General features: G+C 51.2%; 7 protein-coding genes across 7 annotated transcripts; 4 read left to right on the top strand and 3 right to left on the bottom strand.

Annotated features, from left to right (window-relative positions):
- Positions 1-711: 711 nt before the first annotated feature.
- Positions 712-2690, top strand: LCP9604111_6941 (DNA cytosine methyltransferase; the record flags this gene model as incomplete). Its single annotated transcript, XM_039074918.1, has 2 exons — positions 712-2195; positions 2261-2690. The coding sequence occupies 2 exons, from the start codon at positions 712-714 to the stop codon at positions 2688-2690; spliced, it is 1914 nt and encodes a 637-aa protein (XP_038926943.1).
- Positions 2691-3322: 632 nt separating this feature from the next.
- Positions 3323-5082, top strand: LCP9604111_6940 (putative 2-methylcitrate dehydratase; the record flags this gene model as incomplete). Its single annotated transcript, XM_039074917.1, has 3 exons — positions 3323-3574; positions 3628-4405; positions 4466-5082. The coding sequence occupies 3 exons, from the start codon at positions 3323-3325 to the stop codon at positions 5080-5082; spliced, it is 1647 nt and encodes a 548-aa protein (XP_038926942.1).
- Positions 5083-5220: 138 nt separating this feature from the next.
- On the bottom strand, positions 5221-6494 carry LCP9604111_6939 (putative extracellular exo-polygalacturonase; the record flags this gene model as incomplete). Its single annotated transcript, XM_039074915.1, has 2 exons — positions 5221-6028; positions 6094-6494. The coding sequence occupies 2 exons, from the start codon at positions 6492-6494 to the stop codon at positions 5221-5223; spliced, it is 1209 nt and encodes a 402-aa protein (XP_038926941.1).
- Positions 6495-7060: 566 nt separating this feature from the next.
- On the top strand, positions 7061-8139 carry pmeA (putative pectin methylesterase; the record flags this gene model as incomplete). Its single annotated transcript, XM_039074914.1, has 3 exons — positions 7061-7494; positions 7546-7658; positions 7712-8139. The coding sequence occupies 3 exons, from the start codon at positions 7061-7063 to the stop codon at positions 8137-8139; spliced, it is 975 nt and encodes a 324-aa protein (XP_038926940.1).
- A 116-nt stretch (positions 8140-8255) lies between these two features.
- On the bottom strand, positions 8256-8651 carry LCP9604111_6937 (cytidine deaminase family protein; the record flags this gene model as incomplete). The annotated part of the gene is made up of 1 exon (XM_039074913.1): positions 8256-8651. One exon carries the CDS (start codon positions 8649-8651, stop codon positions 8256-8258), a length of 396 nt encoding a protein of 131 aa, XP_038926939.1.
- A 604-nt stretch (positions 8652-9255) lies between these two features.
- On the bottom strand, positions 9256-10217 carry LCP9604111_6936 (RING finger protein; the record flags this gene model as incomplete). Its single annotated transcript, XM_039074912.1, has 4 exons — positions 9256-9532; positions 9678-9740; positions 9841-10020; positions 10129-10217. 4 exons carry the CDS (start codon positions 10215-10217, stop codon positions 9256-9258), a joined length of 609 nt encoding a protein of 202 aa, XP_038926938.1.
- Positions 10218-11090: 873 nt separating this feature from the next.
- On the top strand, positions 11091-14486 carry LCP9604111_6935 (cation-translocating P-type ATPase; the record flags this gene model as incomplete). The annotated part of the gene is made up of 4 exons (XM_039074911.1): positions 11091-11336; positions 11387-11652; positions 11704-13777; positions 13830-14486. The coding sequence occupies 4 exons, from the start codon at positions 11091-11093 to the stop codon at positions 14484-14486; spliced, it is 3243 nt and encodes a 1080-aa protein (XP_038926937.1).
- Positions 14487-14525: the final 39 nt, after the last annotated feature.

Here is a 14525-nt window from a genome sequence, read left to right as displayed (position 1 = left end):
TCATGCGACTTACCTAAACCAGATCACGTAAAAGAAGGAGTGAAGATAAGAGAATGGTGATCACTGAAAATGAACACCACCCCAAGAAGAGAGAGAGAGAGAGGGAGGAAAATATTCCATTGCGGTTGTGGTTCTTCGGTGCCCACAGAAATTTTCTCTTCCCTCCCGTGGTCGTCCGGGCCGACTTCGGGGGGATATGAGTAAGCAATGGCCTATGGGCACGTGCCCGGGCATTCCCCGGGCATGCCCTACTATCCGGAACGGGCTAAGCGTCTATAGAGTTGATATTGACATACAACCATAGATGAGTATACAAACCAGATTGGAACAGCTATGCGGACCTTCAATGAGATAAAATGAATACCATGGCTCTATGCCAGTCTTTCATGCTGCACAGAGCTAGATATCATCTCTGCTTTGTAGACCAAATAGAAATACAAAGACAAATTTGCGTTGCTTCAGTTGGACTTGTTATGTATAGAAGGCCTGGCAAACCCTGCGATTCCTTCAAATCAGTTGTGATCACTTGCGCGGGTTAGGTCTGAACCGGCTATAGAAATAGAAGTGTTTTTGAAGGCCAACTCATCCGAACGTGAGACCATACCGGAAAGACCTTACAAGAAGATCTCTAAGATCATTCATCGGTTTAAATCGAACTTCATCTTCTTCGCATTCATTAAGATTCCGGATTTAGCATCATCCGAGCCGAATATGGAACATTTTCATCAGTCAACCATCACATCGATGGCTGATATCAATGATCGATCCCGTATTTCAGTGTCTCCCTTTGGAGACCCAGTCCCTGTGAGCACTGCAGAATTCCGAGCAGTCAGTCATGAACGGACAATGCTCGACGAAGATATCATCATGTTGGATCCGTCGGCGATCTATACCACTCCACCCATGCAGGAGGCCAGTCACACCTTCCAGCCCACCGAGAAATTGCAGATCGTCATTGACCTCACCTGCGATGATGAGACCAATCAAGCCATTGAGGAATTGACCTCTGAAATGACACACGTTGGGGCTGCCTCCGTCATTGTCGCCGGCGACGACTTAGCGAGTGACCGGTCTTCTTCTGGCAACTCATCTCTCATCAGCAACCAGTCCGCCAGCTGCAGCCCAACACCGGAGACAATGCAGCAAGAAATAGATATTGGGGGTGTTGTGTTCAAACCCGGAATATCTCTGGAGCTTGAAGACGGCTCTTTCCTGCGTGTCAAGGACATGATCCCTCAGCCTCATGATCTGCTTTTTTTCGGACGGCATCTCTACCGCACCACGCACCCCGAAGCCAAGACATATTTGCCAAAACTTAACAATGAATTGGTCTGGCTCACTCAGAAGACCGATCTTATCAGCATCAAGAAAGTTAGGCGGGTTGTGTCCATTCGCTTCACCAACTATCGGACTGACTTCAATAACCTCACACCGGGAGATGAACTGACTTGTCGACTGAAGCTCACCATTCGCCAGAATGGAGTCGTCATTATTCCTGGTAATGCACCTTTAAGTGCAGAGCAGTGTGCCATTGAATGGCTGACCTTTGCCGAATCAGATCCAGGACTTGGAAAGCGCGCGAACCAGCTGCGTGCAGAATGGAGAGGCCACACTGTGCCTTTCGGCGAGGCTAGGGTGTCTTCCATGGCTAGGGATCTTGAACGCCAGGGTGTGATTGATTTGACTGTCCCTGATCGTGCATACACCTTTGGTGACGCATACTGCGGTGCTGGTGGTGTGTCTTGCGGGGCTAAGCAGGCCGGCGTCAAGCTACAATGGGCCGTGGATATCGATAAGCATGCACTAGAAACATATCAGCTGAATTTTGACGATGTAGAGGTCGAGCATTCCGACTTTTTCAGTTTTCTTACCAACGATCCGAAATTCCTGCGAGTGGATATTGCACACTGCTCGCCTCCGTGCCAAACCTGGTCCCCTGCTCATACTGTGCCCTGTCCTCGTGATGACGCTAACTCGGCGTGCGTATTTTCGGCTGGAAGTCTGATTCGGGAGTCCCGTCCCCGGGTGTTGACCATGGAGGAAACCATGGGGTTACCGCAACGATTCCCCGTTATCTTCAATCGAGTTGTCCTGGACATGGTTGAGTTTGGATATTCCGTTCGCTGGTCGGTGCTGGGCTGTGATGAATATGGAGTGCCTCAGGAGCGGAAGAGACTGCTTCTTATTGCTGCGGGGTAAGTTAAGTGAAAGACGATGCTTTTCATACTCCAATTTTATATATCTAACCACGTGTTCATAGACCCGGTGAAGCTCTACCACATTATGCGCAACCCACTCACGGCATGCCTGGTCACGGTTTACGTCCGCGTGAGACCATTTCATCCACGATTGACAACATTCCTCCCGATGCCGAAGACCACAACGTTGAAGCGGCACTGGCGCGTTGGGCTTTGAGCCACCGACCGTCTTTTGATCGCCATTCTCTAGCCAGGACAATTACTTGCGGAGGTGGCGAATACAACTACCACCCCTCGGGTACCCGGCCCTATACCAGTCGTGAGATGGCCCTGTTGCAGACATTTCCCCTGGACTTCCAGTTCGCTGGGAGATTCATGCGCAAGCAGATTGGGAATGCCGTGCCCCCGCTCTTTGCCAAAGCTATCTATGGAGAGATTGTCAAGTCTCTGTATAAAACTGATACAGAAGAGGCCATGGGAATATTCCACTGATATCCTAGAGTGATGGTGACGACAGAAAGGAGGAAAAGAGAAAAGGTGGGGAATTGGGGATTGGGGATTGGGGAAGGCCCCCTGGGGTGATGATCTGCACGTGAGCTCGCAGATCAGCCGAGGGCAGCGGTCCAGATGAGCTCGGGGTGAGCTCCTTCGAACAACATTTTTGCTCCTTTGGCTTGTCCTTTCCTTGCACATTCGGACCGTATATTCCGATGTTCGCTACATCTTGCATCCTGGTCTGTTGCTGTCCTTTTATGTCCGATCCTCGGATTTTGGCCAGGAAGCTCAAACGACGGTAACATAGCAATCAACTCGGCCTATTGAAAAAGTAATAGTGCAATTATCAGTCTACCGTCTGTAGACAAGGTAGTCAACCCCATAAACAAAGAGTAAGAAGGCATACAAAGGCCTGTACAAAGGGTAGAGAGAAGTAATACCCGACTGTAACCGACCCTCGGCAGTATGAAGTCAGCTTGGAACACATCCCCGGCCTTTCTCTCCCTTTTTTCCCCAACATTTCTCCTTTCGTCCATGATTTGTTTTAAATAACTGACCATCTCCCCCTCTTCGTCTCTCCAATTGTGTCAATTGTTGATCAACAATCCTATTCCAAACCCTTCTTCACTATGTCCTTGCCCGCAGTGAGACGCCTGACCCACACGTCTCCCCGCACTTTGGCCCGCATCTCCAGATTTCCCACTTTGACTTCTTCCCTCTCCATCTCTCCACGTATCTCGGTGCCTCGCACTCCCCGTTTCTCTACAATGGCTGCTCGTCAATCTGCCGCCCCGGCGGTGCACACCGACAAGTCCTATGACACTGAAATTCAGGACATGGCCAGTTACATCCACGACTATAAGGTGGATTCCGACTTGGCAGTAAGTTTACCCGGCCCGGTTAGATTAAGCACCGACTAATTCTAAATTTTTAGTTTGACACTGCTCGTCTGGTGTTCCTAGACACCCTTGGCTGTGGATTGGAGGCTCTGAAGTTCAAGGAGTGCACAAAGCTCCTTGGCCCCGTTGTGGAGGGTACTGTTGTCCCCAATGGTACCCGTGTGCTGGGCACTCCTTACCAGCTGGACCCCGTCAATGGCGCTTTCAACATCGGTGCTATGATCCGCTGGCTCGACTACAATGACTGCTGGCTTGCTGCCGAGTGGGGTCACCCCTCAGACAACCTCGGTGGTATCTTGGCTGTGGCTGACTGGATCTCCCGTACCAACCGCGCCGGCGGAAACCTCGGCAACGGCAAGATCCTGAAGATCCATGATGTTTTGGAGGCCATGATCAAGGCCCACGAGATCCAGGGTGTCCTGGCTCTGGAGAACTCCTTCAACAAGGTCGGCCTCGACCACGTTGTCCTCGTCAAGGTTGCGACCGCCGCCGTCGTCTCCAAGATGTTGGGTCTTACCGAGAAGCAGACTGCCGATGCTATTACCCAGGCTTGGGTTGACGGCCAGTCTCTCCGTACCTACCGTCACTCGCCCAACACCATGTCGCGTAAGTCATGGGCTGCCGGTGACGCCTGCCAGCGCGCTGTCAACCTGGTTCTCAAGGTCCAGAGGGGTGAGGGTGGTCTCCGCACCGTTCTCACTGCTCCTACCTGGGGCTTCTACGATGTCCTGTTCAAGGGCAAGAAGTTCCAGTTCCAGCGCCCCTACGGCAGTTACGTCATGGAGAACGTTCTGTTCAAGGTTTCCTACCCTGGTAAGTTTAAATTTGCAGAAATGACACTATACAAAATTGACAACAACTAACTCCTTCAAGCCGAGTTCCACTCTCAGACTGCCATCGAGGCCGCTGAAAAGGTCAATGCCAAGCTTGCCTCCATGGGCAAGAGCGCCAAGGACATCAAGGAGATCACCAACCGCACACACGAGGCATGCATTCGCATCATTGACAAGCAGTTCAAGGAGATGGACAACTTCGCCGACCGCGACCACTGTGTGCAGTACATGGTTGCCACCATGCTCGTCTTCGGCCGCCTGACCGCAAGCGACTACGCTGACGGCTCCGAGGCCGCGACCTCCCCTCTGCTAGAGTCTCTCCGCAAGAAGATCCGCTGTGTGGAGGACCCCAAGTTCACCACCGACTACCACGACCCCACCAAGCGCACCATCCCCAACGCGCTGACCGTCACCTTGAACGACGGCACTGTCCTCGAGGAGGTTGTTGTCGAGGCTCCTCTGGGCCACCGTCTCCGCCGCGAGGAGGCCAAGCCCGAGATTCTGGCCAAGTACAAGCGTCACATCGAGGCGCACTTTGACAAGGCTCGTGTTGATGAGCTGCTGAAGCTGGGCTGGGACCGCTCCCAGCTGGAGAACTACGACGTCGACCAGTATGTCGACCTTTACGTGAAGGACAAGATGATTGCATCCTCATAAGTATTAGAACGGGATTTCTGGTGTACTGCGCTAGAAATCACACATGTATGACGAACACATTTTATATACCGCAAAATTGTATAGAACTTTCTTTTCAGTTTCTTCACTCAACTATACATAGGTCTGATCTCCTTATTCTCAGCCCGAGGCACCAGCCGTGCAAGTTACCCCCAAAGTCGACGGGGTATTAGCGCACAACACCTCACTCCCCCCAGATGGTGCCTCAACAGTATAAGCACTAACCTTGACATCACAAGTACCAAGAGATCCACAATCAAGATTGCCCGTGACAGCCTTATACTTCCCACTCGTCTTCCCACTGAACTTATCAAAAACAACGCCCGTCAGGTCCGCATCCCCAGGATTCAGCACACAGTAATCACTATCCTCTCCATAACAACTCTGAATCTGAATCGCATAGTCACACCCATCAACCACAACACCAGTAAAAGTAACATTGCTCACTGTGGACATGGCATGACCATTACCAGTAGGATACGTCTTAATGCCCGCGGCCTTGGTCGAATTAACCATCGTGGCGCCGGACACGTACACATTCTTCACGACGTCCTCGGCACTCTTCCCCAGCGACCCCACCGACAGTCCATGGCTTCCGGTGCAGGTAATGTCCGTGACTGTGACGCCGTCTGCACCGGGCTTGAATGCCACGCAGTCGTCGTCGTTCTTCACGTTCACGTTGCTGATGGTCACGTCTGTGCTGGCGCCGATATCGAAGCCGTCTGTGTTCTTCGGCTCATTGTCGCTCTTGGATGTGGCGTCCATTTTTAGATTGAGGAATTTCGCCGTCTTGGTGTTTCCCTTGACGGAGTTGAAGACGTTGGGTGGGTTTTTTTGGCGGAGGTTTGAGACCTCGATGTTGGAGCCGCCGGTGATGTAGAGGAGGGTTGGGCGGGCGTAGGTGCTGTCTGTTGCGAAAAGGTCCCATCTACATGTGATATTAGTGGACTGGGATGAGAATTAAAAAGAAAGAAAAAGGAAAGGAATGCGTACGCATCTTGCCCATTTCCGTCGATGACTCCGCTGCCTGTTACAGATCGGAATCTAAGTCCGTCAATGTTCTTGATATTGATCATTGCTGTCTGTCCCTTCCAGGTAGATGTTGACGAGCTGAATTTCAAGGTACCTTCCAACTGGAAGTCACAGTCAACACACCCCGCAAAGTCCAGTGTGCTCTTCAGGTTGTAGGTTGTGCCAGATGGGATGACTATAGTGCCTCCCTTGCCGCACGAGGCGATTGCTGATGTTATAGCGGGAACATCGTCGATTGAGGAAGATCCACCTGCTACTGGTGTGCAAGATGAAGCGCGAGCATGGTGGTGTCTTGCTTTGTCTGGTAGGGCGAGAGATGAGCCGAGAAGCGCAAAGACTGCGAGGGCTTTTGTTATCGACATTGCGTGGTGATTGAAGGTATGGTATCGCAGCTATGATTGGAATAACTGCGTTTCTAGTTTTATACCTTTCATAACTTCTCTTCTCCTTTTACCTTCTCTAATCTCTTATTAAGTGTTTCGCATGTGGATAGTTTCAATGTTTCGTCAACGGAGAAATAAAACCACCTGAAACACCTCTTCTTTAGCCCTGGCCCGCCATTCGAGGAATAATTCCATGAGGGAAAGTCATTTCTTCACCCTCAAACAGATATAGGGTCCATAAATTCCCTTTAATTACCCAATGGGTTATCCTCCGGTGACTTTCCCACGTTGTTCTCCCCGATCTACGATCTGCCCTGAATATCCACTTCTACGCAACGGGGTGGAACTCCGTGAAACAAATAGGAATTGGACTGTGGATATAATTGAATATATTGGCCCCTTGAAGAGGAAATCTCTCTTTATCTCGGAAAAATATGTCCCATAACTATACAAAGTCCCGGTGGAGAAACAACTTCTATAAAGACGGACGGAGTACATAACCCGAAACCATTCCCTTCTCTCCGGTAAAACACCAATTTCTCTCAATGCAACTACACGCTTTCCTCCTCGCAGCCCTCAGCACGGCGGTCCTGGGCGCACCCGCCAAACTAGTCACCCGCACAGCTAGGACCACTGCCCCCGCAGGTTGCCTGACAGTCGGATCGAGTGGGAAATACTCGACTATCGGCGCTGCACTTACTGCTCTCGGCTCTTCCTCAGCAGCAGCTTGTATCTATGTCGCAAGCGGCACGTACGAGGAACAGCTTACTATTAACTATGCCGGTGCTCTGACTTTGTATGGCGAGACGACGTATGAGGAGTCATATAAGGAGAACACTGTTACCATTACGCATACGATATCTTCGCCCGAGGCTGGCTCACTGGATGCGAGCGCTACCGTGAACGTTGTCGCCGATGGGTTCAAGATGCACAATATCAATGTGGTGAACGGGTTCGGGAAAGGCGCGCAGGCTGTTGCGTGAGTATCTATTTCTTTGCCTTGATATTGAATTATTGACTGATATACCAGACTCGTCGCCAATGCCGATAAACTCGGCTTCTATGCGTGTCAGTTCAGTGGATACCAGGATACTTTGTACGCCAAGTCGGGAACACAATACTACGCCAACAGCAGGATCGAGGGTAAGTCATTCTCTATCACATCCCTATTCACTATAAATACGAACGGTTTCTAGGAGCCGTGGACTACATCTTCGGCGCCGCCTCCGCCTGGTTCAACAACTGCGATATAGTCTCCAACGGCCCTGGGGCCATCACTGCCAGTTCGCGCCAGACAACTACCGACACCACCTGGTATGCACTCGACCGCTGCAATATCAAGGCTGCGTCTAGTGCTGTCCTCGATAGCACTGTCTATCTTGGCCGTCCATGGCGAGGCCTTGCTCGCGTCATCTACCAGAACTCCAACCTGGGTAGTATAGTCAATGCCAAGGGCTGGACGACATTAGCGGAAGGCGCCACACCACTCTATTATGAGTACAACAATAGCGGGGCCGGGTCAGATACTTCTGCGCGCGAGTACGAGACTCCTATATCGGCGGCAGTCACAAAGGACACGGTTCTAGGAAGCGACTATGCTGATTGGATTGAATCAGGCTATTAGTGAACTATGGAGCCTAGTTCGTCGAAATGTATTTTTAGATCGGCTTGACTGCCACTCCGTAGTATTCCACACCGGTTACTTCGGCATCTCCATTATGCACATAATTGTATCGTATCTCACTCCCTAGGCTCATAAGCATAAGGTAGCAACTCATCAATAAGGACAGATTCCGCCTTCCCGCCCTTCTGCACAATAACCCGAATTCCAGGATGCAAATCATACAGCACCTGTCGACACCGACCACAGGGATTGAGGATGATTCCGTCGTGGCCGTCTTCGCCAACAGCGACAATATGCGAGAGGCGCGGAGTCCCGGCTCCGGCGGCTACACCGAGGACTACCAGCTCGGCACATGGTCCGCCCGTGAAGTGGAACACGTTCACGGCGGTGAAAACCTGGCCGCTGATTGAGAGGGCTGCGCTGGAGACACTGTGGGTACTTGACCTTGGGATTGCGTTGATGGTATCTCTGGCGATATCGACGAGCTTGGTTTCTTTGGCATTTAAGCCCATGGTGGAGGGATTTGATTGGTTTTTGATGAGATGTGTGTGATAGGAGAGTCTGATGCTACTCCTTGGTATGCATGGAGTTCTTGTATCGTGGAGGGAAATTAAAAAAAGGAATATCTTAGAAGCTGTCTCCGTAGAGACGGGAAATGCGGAGTGCCGAGATAAATTTCCTATTTGGGTGCCCGGTTGTTCAATCGCGGACGATGAGAAGATGAGAGTACAATGATGGTGATTTAATGTATACATTTCTGTGAAAACAGGCTAGGAAGGTGTCCATTCGGTCAATATACATAGCCCATTGCATCACGATCATAATGAGTATATATGACTGCGTATAGATACATAAAACAAGATCATCTGCGGCCTCTTTGGACAGATGGCCAATGGATAAATGCAGATCAAAGAACGGAATGAACAAACATGTCGTGTCACGTTGACGGATATCTCAAAAGCAAAGCAAGACAAAAGAGGTAAAGAAAAAGGAGAAAAATATAAGAAAGAAGCCGTATTGATCCGATAGTCAAAGGGCATATCGCTGACCAAATGCAAGTTGCACTTGGGCAACCCCGCAGGATCATGCATGCAGGTCAATAATTATTTCTGGAAATCATCCTCGTGCCTCCTCCTCTGGCGAATACGAAGCTTGGCAGATCGGACACTTATACCGACGGTATTCAAACCAGGACTTCAGACAGTCTAGATGGAAGGCATGCTTGCAGCGATTGAGTACGAGGACCTCGCTATCGGGCGGGGAATGTGCCCCGCAGCTGCAGCGGGGGTCTGGTCGTGTAGTCGGGTTGGGATTATGCTGGTCGTCAGCCAGCACGGCTGGATCGGGACAGGCGAGGTATGGGGACGACGATAGTGCTGACAGACAGATGGGGCTGGGTGAGTTAGCTTGATTCTAGAAGATTCAGTCGATGTGTCCAGAGTCGCTTGCACGGTCTGCTATCTCTAGCCAAGACCACGCGTGTTTATCCAGGAACACCGGAAATTGGCCTTGGGCGCAATAACGCCTTGCCCAGAAACCATGGATCCGCCTCCACGAAAACTCGCGGATCCCGATAGGGCGGAGGGACCGAATGCCCAGCCCTAGTGTCCCCACACGACATCATCCAGCCGCGGGGCCAAAAGGCTCGAGGAGGGGCAGCCGGAATCGGAGACCGGTGGAATGCTGGAATAGCGCACTTACCAAGTATCTTGGCCATATTGTTGCGCATTGGCAGGCACGTTCTGTTCTTCCAACCATCGGTCCACGGACACAGGTTGGCCCAACACATTCTGCAACTGTACCTGATATACCGGTGGGAGAACTCGGGCTGCGGCCATGGCCCGTATGGCGGCGCGTCGTCGGTGATGTCTCATGATCATGCTAGACGGAAAATCATACAAATCAGTGATCGGCACTTCGGAAGTTCGAGAACAATTCGCATGCATGAAGCGCGGGGGTTGCCAAGACTTCTCGCGCCTCCGTACTTACACCGGAATCATGCTGATCAGGGAAAACAGCGCAACTGCCCCAATCACAACCCCGAGTATCTCCTCTCGCGGCATAGAATCGTCCGCCATGAGTGGAGGGTCATATGGGTTTTAGGCCCAAGCGAAGAAGATACGAGAAGAAAATAAAAATAAAGAATTGGAGTATCGCCCGATAGTAGACCCAATGAGAATGGAGGAATAGCGCAATGTAAGACAGTGCAACCTAGATCGGATCACTCGGGTCAATCATGTATTCAGGCACCGTGTCTCCAGGAGCAATTGATAGCCCATTATCTGAGGCGAAAAACAAAGATAATGGGGGTTTCGCCACGTAAGAATTGAAGAATTCCTCCGGAGAAAGAGGCGGATTTGAAGCGGAGGAACCCTCGAGCCCCGAAATGCCAAGAGGTTCTAAGTGCCAAGAGCCAAGAAGACCAGAGGTGGGAAATAAGCCAGAGAGATAGAAACCGACGACCTGTCCAGCCAAGGTTATGCCAAGCGATTTCCGCACCAATCAGAGCCCGAGAATTGTCGCGTGGGGACCCACCCGGACATGCCTAGACTCCGTTTGCGTCATCGATGATGCGCCAAGGTCGTCCGCTTGATACAGAGATGTGGTAAATGAAGTTGATTCGCCAGCATAAAATCTAGTTCCCCGGATGTCGGACACAATTTCCTTCAGATTACATCCGGTCATAACTGCCGATTGCATTTCGCCATCGAGTGGTATTCTGATCCTATTTATACTTTGAGAACCCCCCTCGGAAGAAAAGAAAAGAAGGTTGTTTCATAGAAGTGTGCCTATTACTCAAGTAATCCCGGTGTATGGACTCTCATTCTCCTACAGATACCTTCTATAAGTTGCCCCCTTAAGAGCCTCATAGAAGTACATCTTTCACCAATTCACTCAATTCACTCAACCCACCCAACTAGAGACAACACTCTACCATCCGATATTGCGAAATGTCGCACAAAGGTTCCGGCTCCGAGAGCCATGTTGACATTACACAACAACCTCTCTCCCAACCCGCCCATAGTCTCACCTTCGAAGATGTCATCAGCGAACTCCAGACCAATTCGGACGATGGTCTAACAACTGCGGAGGTCAAGCAACGCCTCGAGAAGTATGGCGAGAATATGCTTCAAGGAGACAAAGGCGTCTCCTTGGCGAAGATTGTCATTCGACAGATCGCCAACGCCATGATGCTGGTAAGTCAGAAGCCAATATCCATCAAAGAATGATTGCTAAGAAGTTTTAGGTCCTCATCATCGCAATGGCTGTCAGTTTCGGCATCCAGTCCTGGATCGAAGGAGGTTTCATCGCCGCCGTCATCGGGCTGAACATCGTCGTCGGTGTCTATCAGGATTACGCCGCTGAGAAGACCATGGATTCGCTGCGATCGCTCAGTTCGCCCACAGGTGTAGTTTCTCGCGACGGCAAGACGGCAACCGTCCCAGCAAATGAGATCGTCCCCGGTGACATGGTCGAATTGAAAGTAGGAGATACTGTCCCTGCTGATGTCAGGTATGTACCAACCCGTATAGAATATCAGAATACCAAGCTAACCCTTCATAGACTCGTTGAAGCATTCAATTTCGAAACTGACGAAGCGCTGCTAACTGGCGAGTCCCTCCCAGTCCAAAAAGATGCAGAGGCCACCTTTGAGGTCGACACAGGCCCAGGCGACAGACTGAACATAGCCTACAGTTCGTCAACCGTGACCCGAGGACGTGCTCGCGGTGTCGTCGTGGGAACTGGAATGAGAACCGAGATTGGAGCTATCGCGCAAGCCCTCCGTGGTACCGACCCGAAACGTCGCCCTGTTAAGCGTGGACCTGAAGGCGAAACGAAGAAGCGATGGTATATCCAGGCTTGGACATTGACGACCACTGATGCCATTGGCCGGTTCTTGGGTACCAATGTTGGTACACCTTTGCAGCGGAAACTGTCCAAGCTGGCGCTTCTGCTCTTTGCCATTGCTGTTATTTTTGCGATTGTGGTTGCTGCGTCGAATGACTGGCGCGGTGATAGCGAGGTTATCATTTATGCGGTCGCGACTGGTCTAGCTATGATTCCGGCGTGTTTGGTGGTCGTGTTGACAATTACTATGGCCGTCGGAACGAAGCAGATGGTCCAGCGCCATGTTATTGTCCGGAAGCTGGATTCCTTGGAGGCGCTCGGTGCTGTTACCAACATCTGCTCGGACAAGACTGGTACTCTGACCCAAGGCCGCATGGTCGCAAAGAGGGCTTGGCTCCCATCCCTAGGAACTTACTCCGTCGGTGCCTCGAATGAACCTCTCAACCCCGAAGACGGCGAGCTGAGCTTGATTGCAGAGCCCCCGGTCAAACTAGGCGAGGAAAAATTGGGCGATGTTGCATCGCCAGATGACTTGTTAAAAGATAACGATACGCTCAAGGACTTCCTCAACGTCACTGCCATGGCCAACCTGGCCCATCTTCACCAAAGTGCCACCGAGGGATGGCAGGCTCGCGGCGAACCCACCGACATTGCCATCCAGGTTTTCGCCTCTCGATTCAACTGGGGTCTGTCTCGCTGGACCAAGGGCGATAAGCCGATCTGGCAGCAACAGGCCGAGTACCCATTCGACTCAACCGTGAAGAAAATGTCTGTTATTTTCACAAAGCGCGACGACAATAACTCAGGGAAGAGTCGCGAAATGATCTTCACCAAGGGTGCTGTCGAGCGAGTGCTCGAGGCATGCACCACTATCAAATGGAAGCCTGACTCGGAGCCCGTTCCTATCAACGATGAAATACGCGATGAAATCTTGGAGAACATGGAGGCTTTGGCTAAAGAGGGTCTTCGCGTGCTGGCTATGGCCGGCCGCGAGAACACCAATCCTGCAAAAGAAGGCGACAGCCCTCTTCCCCGCGAGGACGTCGAGAAGGATTTGTCTTTCTACGGTTTGATCGGTCTCTACGATCCTCCTCGTCCGGAGACAGCTGGTGCTATTGCCCTTTGCTACAAGGCTGGAATCTCCGTGCACATGGTCACCGGTGACCACCCCGGTACTGCGCGTGCGATTGCAGCCCAAGTCGGGATCATTCCTGCGAACATGGATATGATCGCGAAGGACGTTGCCGATGCTATGGTTATGACGGCTTCCCAGTTTGACAAATTGACCGAAGATGAGATTGATCAACTTCCCACCCTTCCGTTGGTTATTGCTCGCTGTGCCCCTAATACGAAAGTCCGTATGATTGATGCCCTGCATCGTCGTGGGCGCTTTGTGGCTATGACTGGTGATGGAGTTAACGATTCTCCCTCGCTCAAGCGGGCTGATGTCGGCATTGCCATGGGTCAGAATGGCTCAGATGTGGCCAAGGATGCTTCCGAGCTAGTGCTGTCCGATGATAACTTTGCTTCTATCATCAACGGTATTGAGGAAGGTCGTCGCATTTTCGATAACATCCAGAAATTCGTTCTACATCTTCTTGCGGAGAACGTTGCTTTAGCATTGACCCTTCTTATTGGATTGGCCTTCAAGGATGAAACCAACCAGTCTGTCTTCCCTATCTCCCCCGTCGAGATCATCTGGATTATCATGATTACATCTGGTCTCCCTGATATGGGTCTGGGAATGGAGATTGCCGCCCCGGAAGTGATGGACCGACCACCGCAAAGTGTAAGTTCCTCCAAGCCTTGCCCTAACAATTCAATTTACTAACAAATCACAGAAACAAGGTATCTTCACCTGGGAAATCATCGTCGACACCCTCGTCTACGGAGTCTGGATGGCCGCCCTCTGTCTGTCCGCATTCTCCCTCGTCATGTTCCGATGGGGCAACGGCGAGCTCGCTCAGGGCTGCAACACACATTACAACGACCCCAACAAACCCTACGACTGCGACACGGTTTTCCGCGCCCGCGCCACTACCTTCACCTGCATGACCTGGTTCGCCCTCTTCCTCGCCTGGGAGATGATGCATCTGCGCCGCAGCTTCTTCCACATGCAGCCCGACTCTAAGAAACGCTACACCCAGTGGATGCATGATATCTGGCGCAACAAGTTCCTCTTCTTCGGCATCATGACTGGCTTCGTTCTTGCATTCCCTATCATCTACATTCCTGTTATCAATCACAGTGTTTTCAAGCATACCAGCATTTCTTGGGAGTGGGGTATTGTGTTTGTTGAGACGGTGCTTTTCTTCTTGGGTATTGAGAGCTGGAAGTGGTGCAAGCGTGTTTACTTCCGTCGTCAGGACCGCAAGGCAGTGGCGAATGGTGTTTCGCCTGGTGATGACCGTCGGGATCTGAGAGATTTCAGTCGGTATACCACTATGGACCGCTCGGATACCCAGGCTAGTATGAAGGTGGAGCAATCTATGGTCTAGATATCTAATGAACAAGTAATTTCAAGTACAGAGGATTTA

This window comes from Penicillium roqueforti (genome assembly GCF_015533775.1).
Source record: "Penicillium roqueforti strain LCP96 04111 chromosome Unknown scaffold_20, whole genome shotgun sequence".
In the NCBI taxonomy this organism is placed as follows: domain Eukaryota; kingdom Fungi; phylum Ascomycota; class Eurotiomycetes; order Eurotiales; family Aspergillaceae; genus Penicillium; species Penicillium roqueforti.
Note: the sequence above shows the minus strand (reverse complement) of the source record. Positions and strands in the feature narration are given on the sequence as shown.